Genomic DNA, 14,779 nt, shown 5'->3' on the forward strand with positions numbered 1-14,779 from the left:
CGACTAGTACAATAAAATTGCGAGTTTTTATTTTTTGGAATTTTTAGTGGGTTCGAGTCCCGGGCGAGGCAAGCGAGTTTTAGAAAATCTTTGAATGCAGTTTTGTTTCTTTTTAAAAATAAAGGAATGTCTCCTTTAAGGAAAATGAGCCAGCTTAAGGATTTAAAGTAGTTTCCCTCCAGGGCCCGACTTATCTTTCCACACTGTATATCTGATAATTTTACTGGAATGTACATGTTATTTATTAATGTCATTGTAGAATGAGAACGTAACTTCGAATGTATGGAGGCGGCTAGGTTCAGAGTTTCAGACTCTTACTGCCGTATTCGAACTTCAAGATATTCACAAGAGACGACGCGTACTAGATTCATTCTAGATACGTTATAGTTTAGATATCAACTAGTTCTCTTTTGCAGTGCAATTCGGGCAACCAATGTCACTTTTACGTTAGATAGAGTAAGATATCTAAGTATTAGATGTGAATTGGATCTCTGTCATATCCTGTGGAAATCGTTTAAGAGTATCTCCAGAATCGCGCAAATGTCATATTTGACAGGTTGGATCTTAAACATATCGTTATCGTATCTTGGTGATGTCTAAAAGATATCTAATAGATGTCTATTTCAAAATCCGAATCGGGCCCTTAAAAATCTCACATATTAACTATAGTTCGTTTTTTTAGCATTAGAAAGAACTTGCAAGAAGGTAAGCGATCTTGAAATGTCTTTTAACTGAAAAACGCTTTATAAAAATATAAAACTATTACTTATGAAAGCAGACGAATATAAATGATCGTATTAGATTCATAATTGTTACATATTTGCCGTAACTTATTTTTAAAATGTGTTTTTCAATTAAAAGACACATCAAGATTGTTTATCTACTTTCTAATGCTAAAAAAACGAAGTATAAATCGTATTTTCTATCGCGTATATGTTCTGCGCGCGTCCCTAGATCTAGCCAACTGTCAAATTCAATTCACGTTGCGCAGGGGCATGTAATTGATTTATTGATCGTACGTTACATTCGATACCACTTAGCAATGCTGCATCCTTTTACCAGTTAACACAGTGACCTTACACTAAATCTGTTTCTAATGGGATATAGTTATATGACGGATTGGGTTTAAATTGATGGAACCGAGTAAATAATAAAGATAGTGGCAAAAAGAAATGAAATAGAGAAACATCCAACTGCAGTCCATAAGTTGTAGGTAACTAAGTTTAGATATTAACGTTTTTTGGTGTTGCCTGAGTATGTTCATCCTTTTGTGAAAAAGAAATTGGTCTTGGAACTGGAATTAAAACAATATTCACACCTAAACAAAGAGATTCGACTTGGAACAAATTTAAAAGTGGAAAAATAATTGGCTTGGGTGAGACTCGAACTCACGGCCTCTGGATCGATACTCCAGCGCTCTGGCACCTGAGCTTTGGCATCGTTCACAGACGCTTTTCTGCTTATTAAAAATTAAAGATTATAAGTTGGTTTTGGACTTTAATTGGGAACTTTTGGGTGGTTTGTGTCTCGAGACTCTTGAATTTGAAACTACATAGACCTTTTTAGCCTAATTTTGTGTAAAAGTATTCATAAACGCCTTTCAAGTCTGAAAGCTCTTGATAATCGCTTGTGTTTGTTGGGAAGGACAAAATTGAAAAAGGGTTTGCTGAGTTTTATTAATAAGGGGGTAATACGACATGCGATTCTTTAAGAAGCGGGTATTTAGAGTTCTTAAGGATCGGCAACGCTTAAGTGGCTCCTGTGATGTTGCTTATGTACATGGGTGACGATGACCGCTTCCCTACAGGCAGCTCGTCTACTCGTTCTGACTATCACATAAAAAAGTATATCCAAGTAAAACTCACCTCTTTCTCTTTAGCGGCCAGCTCGCTCTCCAGCCCCCCCTGCGGGCTGCTCCTGGCCGACCCGCTCCTGGCCATCTTATCCTCGACCTCCTCCTTAATGGGACTGAACTCTAGCCTCTCCCGCTCCAGGGACCCATTGGTCTTGAGCACGGAGGCCTGGTTGGGGCTATTTCGACACAGTTACATGCATCTTGTTCACGGGTAACTGATGATAGCGGGTGGGTGTCAAAGTTGAATAGACCGCGCTCGGTCTATCCTTTCGATTGCGTTCGTTTAAACGTTACCGCTGGACGCGTTCACACTCGTTGCGTTGGTTCATATCCCGGTCGATATGTCTAGTGAAACTAACAGTGAATCATTCAAAACTCTTATATACTATTTCCTATCAAGTGAAACAAAATATCCAACTAAACTCACCTCTTTCTCTTTAGCGGCCAGCTCGCTCTCCAGCCCCCCCTGCGGGCTGCTCCTGGCCGACCCGCTCCTGGCCATCTCCATCTTATCCTCGACCTCCTCCTTAATGGGACTGAACTCTAGCCTCTCCCGCTCCAGGGACCCATTGGTCTTGGGCACGGAGGCCTGGATGGGGCTCGTGGTGGCTAGCTGTTCCTTCAGTGTGGTCACTTCTTTTTCGGCCAATGTGGCTCGCTGCAACAAAGGAGAAAGGGGTTTAGTATAAATGGCGACTATATTGAAAAAAAAACTGGCTAAGTGCGAGTCGGACTCGCGCACGAAGGGTTCCGTACCATTACGCAAAAAGGGCAAAAAATCACGCTTGTTATATGGGAGGCCCACTTAAGTATTTACTTTATTTATTTTTTTAGTATTTGTTGTTATAGCGGCAACAGATCATCTGTGAAAATTTCAACTGTCTAGTTATCACGGTTCATGAGTTACAGCCTGCTGATAGACAGACAGACGGACGGACAGTGGAGTCTTAGTAATAGGGTCCCGTTTTTACTCTTTGGGAACCCTAAAAATGTTACAAGATCAGGAAAAATCATGTGCCATTGCTTTAAAGTAGTTTTTTATGTGTCGTCAAAAATGTTGGTAATTTAAGTTTATACTAATTAAATAAAAAATGTGTATAATTAATATATTTAGAAAATTTACTCTTAACAAATTATTAATACTTTATTTATAGCATTGGCATAAGATTCTCCTTTGAGAATCATTTATCTTAAGCTAAATGAAAAAATATTATGACGAATGGTCAAAAAAATAAATAACAAATATGTAAAATATGTCGTGACATAATGTATAGATAGTAATATAAACTTTTCAATTTAGTTCATTACTTGCACTCAAACTATTGGAAAAAATATGGTAAGCAATATGAAACAGAATCATATTCCTGTATTAGAATTTTCGGTAACAAATACTTAAAGAGATACATCTTTATGTATATGTTACCGAAGTTACCATTTTCTATGCCTATTCAAGCAGGATGTGCTGAACCAAAATTGTTTTATTACATCTTACTAATGTGCCTACCATATTCAAAGAAATAAATAAATATAATACGAGTAGATTGTTCGAAGAAATTTAAATCATTAAGTTTAATCATTTAATATCAATAGGTAGGTACCTATGTATATGTGCTTCATAGCTTATTATTAATTAAAGTCAATGACAACCGAACAATTAACCCATTCATTACCGGAAACAACAACAATATGTATGTATGTATGTACGTAATCTAATTATCAGTTCCCATAGTTTCATGTTTTGTTCAGCTTCCGCTGCATTCAGGGTAATCGGTTCGATCTCGGCGGATGTGCTATCCTCCTAAGGCATGATGAAAAACCCAAATGCCACTGAAGTCTGAACCTATAGCGCAGGGAATAGAGTTGATTTTGGTTTGTTTGAAATATTTAGCGAAACAAAAGAAATGCAACTCTGTTCCAATTGAATATGGTTTGAATTTCACCGAACTGAAGAAGTACTATAGGTAGGACGTTGGGCCTTAGGCTATTGCTCGACTGCAAAATGGGGGGTCCATATTGGGTCGCATAATAATTGATTGTCCTAATGTAATGTTACGCATAAAACTCATTTCGCATAATTGTTATTGTGCTGGAAATATTAACATTTCTGAAAAATTATAACACAAACCTAACCTAACCTACCCTATTCTACACAACCTATGCAAAATATTTTCGAAAATACTTTCTGTTTCAGCTGGAGAAAAAATATGCGAAAAGAGTTTTATGCGGAACGTTACATTATGACAATCAATTATTATGCCACGAGATAGGATCCCCAAAATGGGTGATCATGGTTCTGTTGTATGATGTACTTGTCAAAAAAAGGCCAAGGAGTTGACAAAATTTAACCCCATGACCGTCAAAGACCTGACGCGCGCGCCTATAGGCTTATATCAAACTTGGTGCATTCCTACTAGGTTCACAATGACGCGAACGCGACAGGTGTGGCGTTCAAAGGGTTCATCTCAGTCATAAGACGTCCACCGCTGAACATAGGCCTCCCCCTTATGGGGGTTGAATGCCATAATCGCCACGCTTGGCAGGCGCGGGTTGGCGATCGCAGTCGAGTACACCGAATTTGAGGGACGCTGCTGCCCGTCCACTGGTGGTCTTGGACGTAGTTTAAGGACATACCCGGGTTCAAAGGGTTAATGAAGATGTTTTTTGATTTTTATCTGATTCGATCTTCTTCAATGTTAGTTTTTGTATGTTTCATACAAATAATAAACTACATACATATACGTGACAATGAGAATTTTGAAGATTTATGTACTCCCCAATCTGCATTGAGCCAACTTTTGTACGAGGTACATAATATGAAGAATTATTTTATTATATAGCGGACAAACCGCCTGATGGTAAGCAATTACGTCGCCCATGGACACCTGCAGCACCAGAGGGGTTTCAAGTGCGTTGCCGGAATTAAAAAAAAAATTTAAACTGTTTACAGTTCATTTGACAGTTCATTCCACACTTCAGCTGATATATTATATAATATTGTCATCAGATCTAAACTGAATATTGTATAGCCTGTTGATATTATGTTTATGCTATCTTTCATGCGGAAACATATTTCATTATTTACTACAGCGATTAAACATTTTCTAACAACGAAACATGTTAATCAGCAATTTCCCTATACATTACCATTTTACTGTATACGCATCTACAGTCAGATTCTGATCAGCATTTCTAACTAACCATTAATATGTCTTATCTCAAAGCAATAAGAGTGAAATCTAGTCAATTAACTGCGTCGACGTTCGATACAGCATTTCTAATTAACTAACCATAAATATGCCGTATCTCAAAGCAATAAGAGCTATAAACGATCAATTAACTGTAATATTCAATACACTGAACGAATGAAGTCATAAGGTTTAATTTCTAACAGTAATCCGGCAATCGCGGTTTTCATCGAGAAACTTGGCAATAAAATGTGCGTACGCGCGTGTAAGGTATGCGGCACACGAGCGATTGGACTTTGTAATGTCGCGTAACTTGGAAATCTTGTGTTTTAGGTAAATTACTAAGATTAGGTAAATTACTTAATCAGTGAGTTAGTCATCTGGTGCTGCCTTCATTTCCCATTTAACGTTCTTCTTCAACCTAGCGTTTTCCCGGCCTAGCGCCAGGGTCCGCTTTCCTGCTCAGTCTTCTCCACTTTGCCCGGTCTTCGGTATCCTCAGGTGTGAGATTGTTCTCTTGCATGTCCGCTGTCACGACGTCCAGCCAACGCTTCTTAGGCCTACCGCGGCCGCGTGATCTAGGGCCTTGGACAGTGAAATTGAGGCATCTATTTCTGACGTAGTCTACCGGTTTGCGGCGTATAATGTCCATACCATCGGAGGCGACTTTCCTGCAGCTTATCCGCTACGTAACTTCCCATTTAACTTTGTGAGTATGTAAATAATAATTGTTAAAACAATTAGATCGCGGAGTCACGAACTGGTTTTGACCACTTTTCTAACATACTAATGCTATGTAGCATAAATACAAGTGAATAGGTAGTTTTAGAATAAATATGAATAAATTAGAATGATACTATAATGCCTTTCACACGGACGCGTAAACACTGTGAAGAGTCTTAATTAGTAAATTATACGGTATTTTTCACAATCGTTTATTACATGCAAATGGGCGTGGTGCGAAAATGTACCGTCAGGTTTATTTATCCTGCCAGTTACTTGTAGCATGATAGTTTTATATTCTTTGTGATTTATGTGTGTGCTATTTCTAAGGCAGCCACCCGTCCGGATTTCCCCGGATTTGTTCTAATTTGAAGGTAGTCCGGGGGCCGTCCGGGTGGTTTTCAAAAAGTGTCCGGAGTAAACCTTTATGTTAGTAAACCCCTTATTAAATTTAATTATTTATCGGCATTATTGTGTACAAAGTAGGTAAAAACCGTATAATTACACGTCTGGGGAAAATTTGCGATTTACCCCAAATGTCCGGGTTTTTTAAAGTCTTTGTCCGGGTTCGGCGAGTTTAGAGATGACAGCCCTCATTTAAAAGTTGCAATATAAGAATACGATCTTTTGTTTTAATTCTTTATTAAAAAATCATTTAAACTGTTATAACTATTCCTTGTATAGATAAAGGTTGTGTGCTGACTCTCGAAAATGACTAAACTTTGAATTCTTGCGTTAGTCGTGTGACAATCGCAGCGCCTAGATCCGTCCGTGTGCGTCCACGCCGGCACGCTCGGATACGCGCACAGACGTGCGTATCGGTTTGCTTTCCTCACTAATTAGTTATTTAGTTTGTAACGGATATGTTGCTTAGTTGCTGTAAAAATACCTAACTATTTTTTAGAAAAGATATTTTCGGGTGTTATCTTATCTTTTTATCTTCTGTCGCTTGGCTGAGTTGGGGATCAATGAGCTACGCTCTGGTGGCTGCGTTTATAGCAATAGATGAAATAGATGAAACACATGTCTGTTTCTAAATCTATGAAATTTCGGTGTAATATTAAAACACGTAAGAGGTAGAGTTGAAGATAATTAGGTACTTATTTACTAAGAATTTTATAATCGTTCAATTTTGACATTAATTGCTTCTCGTAATCTTTTATGTTTTACTCTACAGTTAGACCAAGATAAGTCTGCAACAATTTTGATAGCTAACGCAGTACAAGTGTTATTTTAAACGTCAAACTTCTATGATATTATGACGTATATAAATAACACTTGCACCGCGTGTGCTATCAAAATCGTTGCAGACTTTTCTTGGTCTAACTCTAACAAATTCTACTTACTATGGAGTATTTGAACAAATTAAATTATTTTCAGAAAATATTTTAATTTGTTTTTATCAAGTAGCCACTATATAAATTTAAAAATAAATTCTACTTATTAATAAATTATTTGAATTACTAACCCATCTCTTTGATTATAATTAAAACCATCAATATCCGAAACTCGAACGCGTTTTACCATAATTTTTAAAAATGGCCGCCTTCATTCCACAATTCGTACGTGGGCTTCAGATTTGTCATCCCGATTACATCACGGGCGTATTGCTCAATTGAGCAGATTGATCTACTCTGTCATTGTCTTGGGCAATGATTTCAATTTGATCGCGATTGTAATCCGAAATTGGCTTCGTGAAGGTAGTGATTGACATTTGAACTATTGAACTACTTTGCGCATGTTTTAGGAACGCGTTGACAATGATTTGAACTATGAGAAGTATTAGAACAAATTACATTATTTTCAGAAAGCATTATTGTATCGACATCGGACCCGGGTATGTCCTTAAACTATGTCCAAGACCACCGGTGGACGGGCAGCAGCGTCCCTCAAATTCGGTGTACTCGACTGCGATCGCCAACCCGCCTGCCAAGCGTGGCGATTATGGATAAGGGGGAGGCCTGTGTTCAGCAGTGGACGTCTTATGGCTGAGATGATGATGATGATGATGATTATTGTATAATTTATTATATTATTTCAGTGCGCTCCTAGAGACTTTTGTTTTGGACTCTGAAATCTATAACATATCAAAATTTTAAGATATTTAACTGTAACCACATTTTCCATACTTTAGGTCCGGGGTCCTTTGAAGAATGGTTAAAGTTGATTCACACTATTACGGTCCGGGGCCGGGCCGAGACGTCTGTCACTTCGTTTTCTATGACGGGTGATCGGTGATCACGTGATGCTTTCTATAGAAAAAGAAGTGTTGTAATAGTTTTCGTGAGGCTTATAAACCTACTTTGAATTTACAAATAACCACCTTAGTATCTAATGCCGGCTGTATACACTCGTCGAGAGTCTCAGCATCGCTCCGATCCAATCGGAGAAGCGCGAGATGAGACGAGGAAAACGAGACTAGAAGGGAGCAGTAGGTATGTACACACTCGTTCTCGGCCTATCTCGGGGTGTCTCGACTAGTGTGTACAGCCCGCATTACACGGTTGTCTTGTTCTTGCTTTTCACTCTACGTAGATGTACACGGAAATCTAAAACAGTAATTTAATTACATAAATTCACCGTTCGTATTAACTTAGAAAGCCGAAAATCATTAAAAACATCATTAAAAATCATGAAAGTATGCCATTCAATTACAGTTGTGTGAACGTTGTAAAATGTATGTATAAAATGTATCATTAAAAATTACCGAAGCCTAAATATTGTAATAATTAGCCGTGAGAATGTGCGTGCGCATGGCGCATTGACAAAAGAAAGTACGATGATTATCATGGCGACATTGATTCATGACTTTTATGGAAAATTGTTGACCTGGCCAGTAATAGGTTGCTTAGTTCCTTTGGCCATTTCCTCTCATTATAAGCTTGTCTTTACTAGCGCCATCTAACGCAAAGAGTTGGACTTTTTTAGACATTCCCACCGAGGTATAGCTTGTCCGATTTCTCAGATCAAGTTCGGTGGAAAACGGCAAAATGCTAATTTTTGAAATACGAGCGATAGAAATTGGGAATCTAGTGGTATTGACCTCTCGTTTTCAATTCTATCAGTACAATTTAAATGCCTAGTAGTGGAGATATTATTGAAAGAAATACACGAATTCGAACGGTCGAATTTCAAAAATTGGCCCTATGCTATACATATTTCAGAAACTGGCAAAATAGTATCATTGTAAACGTCGTATTTTCATAGAGATTTGGCATTATTAATGACATTCCAGACTAATGTCATTGCAAATGGCATGCAAAGTTAGCTTGGTATGTCTCTAAAAGATTATTAGATGGTTCTAGAAGCAATGAAAAATCGCCCAACTTACAAGAGTTGAGTTATGCTTTTAACGAATGTGAAAATAAGTAAAGTATTACTTTAGGTTACCGTAATTCGAGAGTTATCTAGATCTGTCTTGGCAATATTCGATTCAAATCGGAAAGCCAACGAATTATTTATAAATTAAGCAACAATTAAAGCATTAGTCGATTTATTCATTAACTTGGAAACAAAGAATATTATCTATTCAACCCATCGGTTGTTTGTGCAATATATTAGAGCGGTACTATCCAATCTTGAATATAAAATGTTAAAAAACGTACAAGTTTCGTACATTCTTAAGAGACTTAAGATATTTCTCTCTTAAGACCGTTCTACAATTTCGAGTCTCTCACGCCGGCAATTACTAACGGTGTAATTGTATGAGCGATTACTATTCCGGATGATTTTGGTAACCACTAACAAGAATTAGAAACGAAAATAATAATCGGTGCCTACCGTTGCAATAAATGGCGCTTTCGTAAACAACGCCATTTAAAACAGATTGGCTTTCGTAAGTAATTATTCTGTATTACATTTTACAAGCAATCGAAAACACTAGACTGCTATCAGAGGATTTGAAATTAGAATATAAACATCTCAATTCCCGTCCGTAATTCAATTCGAATTCAAATTTGGAACGTCAACGGATACCGTTTAAAACTATAAATCGAACAATTTGAATCCCGAACCCGGGACATCCCGAATTTATGAAATAAAACAATTGATTGATTAATCCCGATGAAAGGACAGCATTAAGAAGGGTCCGATTGAAGCTCATTGTTCAAAACAACGCTATTGTGTCCTAATCGAATACGGCTCGAAACCTTTCTTTCGAACTCGAACGTTCAATTTGGAACTAAACACTGGCCGCATTTTGATTTCGGAAAAAGAAAACAGGCGTTTGGAAAACGAATGATACTTCTAAGATGTTTAATGAAAGTTGATCTTTAAAATAATAGCACGAACGTCGAAAACGCAACATCGGATTGTGTCATGTTTTTTTTTATAAAATTTACTTTGAAGAATAAAGTTTTTGATACGTTGTCAGTATGTCTTGTCAAATTTGCGCTTACTTGACATTACAGTCTTACGTTATGTAAAACACGCTTTAAATTATTACGTTCTACTTCAATCTCCACTACACGCCAAGGACGGGTTAGGCCCGCGTGTATTTAAGGTCCGTTTCGCCGTGTACACGGGTACACGGGTACCCGGATACACGGATCTTAATTACACGTGTACCCGACTACACGTGCAGAACGGGTCAGAAAACCGTGTACGTGTAGTTCGGAAACGGGTACCGAACACGTGTACACGAAACCCGGACACGACCGCGAGCCCTAATTTCGAGCATTAATTTTTCGGTCGTTGTACTTTTTACCGCTTTATGGTTTTACGATTCGGACTTACCCACAGAAATATGGTTGATTCTCGTTTTTATGTCAGATAGTCTTACGTATCTTAAAATGGTCATATATTTAAACTGTTTTTAAATACTGCAGTGTTATTAGGTTTTCTAACGGTAAAATAATATTAAATTATAAGGCTTTGCTATGTGAACTATTTGAACAGTGAGTTTTATTTAGGTGGAGGGCAAGAAAAATAATTTCATTGGTGTGTTAACAGATAAGATAAGAGACATTATAATGTAAAGATTTTTTAATTTATCATGTTTATGCTTTGATCTTAATTATCTCTTAATATTGTCATAGCTGTATCTAAATTATGGCGGTTTAATATATTTGTTCATTTTAAAGTATGACGATTGTTCAAAAGTAACAAATCACAGAAATTAAAAGTAGTATGGAGTTAAGATAAAGAATACGTATCAATAAAGATAACAAAAATGTAGGTATGGAAAACTGTAGTTGGAGAAATACAAGGTATTATTTTTTATTATGTTATAGTCACTTAGCGATTGTACTTATGTATTTAATAGTACATTACATACCTAGGGAGGTAAATTCGTAAATGCTCCAGATCGCAAGTGTTATTTACACGTCATCATTTCGTGGAAATTTGACGTTTGAAATGACACGCACTGCGTGGGCTATCAAAATCGCTGCAGACTTTTCCCGGTCTCACTCTACAATAACGTATTCTATCGACAAAGTTTTCACAATTTTTTGTGACTATTTCGCTAATAGGTACGTCATCATCATCATCATCATCATCCTCAGGCTATATTAGTCCACTGCTGGACATAGCCCTCCCCTAAAGAGCGCCATAGCGCCCTGTCTTCAGCTTGCCGCATCCAGCATCTGCCTGCAGTCTTTCGCAGATCGTCATCCCACCTGGCCGAAGGGCGTCCTACACTACGTTTGCCGAGTCGCGGTCTCCACTCAAGAACACGTTTCCCCCAGCGGTTGTCGGTTCTTCGTGCGATATGGCCAGCCCACTGCCACTTCAGCTTGCTAATTCTTTGAGCTATGTCGATAACTTTGGTTCTCTGTCGAATGTATTCGTTACGAATCTTATCCTTCAGAGAAACTCCGAGCATAATAGGTACGTACGTGAATCATTATGTGACATTCACTAAAAATACGTAAACCAGTAATCAAGACAGACATACGGCACATTGTATTACACACAGGCCGGGAAACGTGCCAATTTCTGTACTCCATCTTTATTTCCCTGACAGGAGCGATATGACAACATTACTGGTTTGACGTGATCTTTTTCCACTCAAAATAACGTTCAATAGTATTGTGAGTACGTTTTTATGTCGTAATCTTTGTAACATTGAATAATTTTACGGTTTAGACTACTTGTTTTCAACAACAAAAACTGTTGTTGTTGTTGTTGAAACTGTTGTTGTTTTGTTGCTGTGTGTTGTTGTGTGGTTTTGTTTGTTGTTTTTTGTTTGTTGTTCAAGTTGTAAGATGCCAGAAGCCACAATAAGCAACAAAAAACAAAGCCAGAAACTAAAACTAACTAAACCATTTTGCTGCATTTGTCACCCTCTTTTCACTCTCTCCTCTCATCTACTCAAAGGTTAACTGGAAGAGACCCCTCAAAGGGATAAGTTCGCCTTTGTACTTTTTACTTTTTATTATTTTTAATATGTATTTTTGTATAGTCAGCAGAAGAAGTTGCTAAGCGGGCGAGGTGCTCAAAATGATCTTGACGCGACTTTATTGTTAAGAGAATAAGAGCGTGTCAAGGTAATTTTGAACACCTAGGCCGCTTAACAACTTCTGCTGCTGGCTTTAGAGCGCATGCGGAAAGCGCCTACCAGAAGGTCGGTCTACCGCGAACCACATTTGACGTGTTGCCTCTCTGTTGCACTTGGAAATTCGTACGTAAGTGTGACAGGGAGGCAACCCGTCAAACGTGGTTCGCGGTTGGCCCTCTGATACGGCTGTCAAAGGGAAGTATGTAAATACAAAAATGTATGGAGCAGTATGCACTTCTTTCTCAGGTGGTGCCGCTTTTTATCGATTCTTTTACTAATAAAATAAAGCCTTTTATTTCTTGCAACCGTAACATAATACGTTTTTTACTTATTAAATACTAATTTTATATTAAGATTAACAATTTTAGTTTTAATTTTTAGAGACTAAAAATCCGCAGGTGAACGCCTCCTCCAAAGATGCCCAATTTGTTCTATCCTGGGCTATTTGCATCCAGTTAGGACCAGTTATTTTGAATAGCTGATTCTTTTACTAAACAATGAAAAATACAATAAAAAAAAACTATCCTAAAATTGTACCCATTCCCCAGAAACATTACCATAAACTTAGCCTTAACCTTAGCCTTAGCAATCGCCTCGTCATCTCCGAAATGGCTGACCATATGTTACAGCAAAAACATCACATTCCCAATAATTTTATAAAATCCCTGTCAAAAGCAGTGACCCCTCAAGGAGCCCCGAACCCGCACTAATTAATGGAAAAGGATTAATTCCCTCCCAAATAAAATAAATATGACCGGAGGGTCGAGATTTGGAAAATTTAAAGGAGTTTTTTTGGGGGTCGCTGGGGTTTTCACATGTGGCCGTCACGTGGGGAAGACGTAACTTTGTTTCAATTCTATCACGTGGAGCTGATAAGGAGTTTATAGATGATAAAAGATTTAATGAAGCAGTTTGCAGGGTTCTATTAAGTCGTCTGTTGGTATTTATAAGGTCTACGTTTTGGTAGTATAAAACGCCACATCTATCATATAATTAAGCAATGAACATATGTTTTTGCCACTGAAACATTAATACCTAACATAAGTAGAAATATAAGTAGTAATCATTGAAAAAAAAACCGAAAAAACGTATATTTTGTAAGGCGACCGTAATTTTCCATTACCAAAATGTTTCCTCAATTCCATATGAAACTTTTCCTAGAACTTTTTCAACTTTTTGAAGTGTACCAAATTGCACACCTGTAGTCATTGTGACACATATCTAAAGAACCATTATCAAATGTATCATAATAAGTCATCCCATAATTTTCCAATTGAACGTAGGTATGATCTAAATTGTCACCTTCCACCCTACACGCATCCTAACCTTCCCTTCACCCTCGTCTGACCATTGTCTCGCCCTCTGAAAAATATAACCTAAATATAATCAATACTTGCCTACTTATCACGTTCATTTGTCTAAATTCAAATTGAATGAATGAATTAATTTATTTATTTATTTGCAAGAGACATGGACATTGTTTATTGCAAATCATTTTACACATTATTAGGTGATGGTGGTGGTGGTGGTCTACGTATCTGTATGTGTATATTTTTATACGGATTACATAGTTATCTATACATTTTAAAGTAAAGCATGCCAAATTTTATATTAAAGGAAAAAAAATAAAAATTACGCTTCCGGCAGGTCTTGAACCCGCAACCACCGCAATCCGTGCGTCCGCATGCCAGCGATTAAAGAAACAAAGGATGACGCTCCGGCCCGGGCCCGGCCTGGTCTAGCGTGAATCAAACTTAAGGCTTAACTGCCGCTAAAATCGCTCAGAAATATTCTATTCTAATACATTTTCTACTATTCACTTCAACAGTGTTAAATGATGCTTACATAAGCTCTTTGTAATAATATCTAACTCCCTTATTCATAAGTTAACAAAATTCTGTTCAAATTGTCTCCCTCTAATAAACACAAATGGGTCATTCCATGTGATTTCAACAAATTTGAATTAAAAAGTGTGCCGCATGATTTTTGATTTGCATAAAAAAATTTGAGGATATATTTCATGGTGGCAGATGTGCTGAACCACCACCAGTTTTTTTTATCTTTTAATTTCCAAGTTTTGCCCATTCGAAGTTAGCAGTGGGGTCAAATTCTTGCTTGTACAAAATCAGACCTAACTTTTTTTCTATAAAAGGTAACGAAATAATTATTACTTTTTTTGATTAGGTATGAAATGTGGATATTTTATTGTATGATAAAATTTATCTGAATTAACTACAAAATAAATGGTGACCACCCGAAGTGTACACCTAATTGGTCAATTATTGCAATTTTAAAATGGTTCTTGTGCCAACCCTGGTGCATATCAAATATTACTTTTTTCTGAAATATAATGTACTTACCGTGTTCATCTTGTAAAATAAATATAATTGTGTTAGATCAATTACTTCTAATAGAAAAATGTAAGTGAAAATTGAGAAATTCGAAAAATGCTCGTGTTTGACTCTAAAATGACTCTAAAAAAAACCATGTGGAAGAGAAAATAAAAATTTGATTGTA

At 37.2% G+C, this 14,779-nt stretch overlaps 1 protein-coding gene across 5 annotated transcripts in view; it reads right to left on the reverse strand.

Moving 5' to 3' along the window:
* Positions 1–14,779, reverse strand: part of LOC134674336 (homeobox protein cut) — a 185,333-nt gene that overhangs the window by 87,960 nt on the left and 82,594 nt on the right. For all 5 annotated transcript variants that reach the window (XM_063532376.1, XM_063532379.1, XM_063532377.1 and 2 more), the window contains one exon: positions 2,283–2,513. In XM_063532376.1, the coding sequence (XP_063388446.1) occupies positions 2,283–2,513 (231 nt within the window). The remainder of the gene's footprint in view (positions 1–2,282; positions 2,514–14,779) is intronic.

The sequence above is a fragment of the Cydia fagiglandana genome, chromosome 20 (assembly GCF_963556715.1).
Source record: "Cydia fagiglandana chromosome 20, ilCydFagi1.1, whole genome shotgun sequence".
Taxonomy (NCBI): domain Eukaryota; kingdom Metazoa; phylum Arthropoda; class Insecta; order Lepidoptera; family Tortricidae; genus Cydia; species Cydia fagiglandana.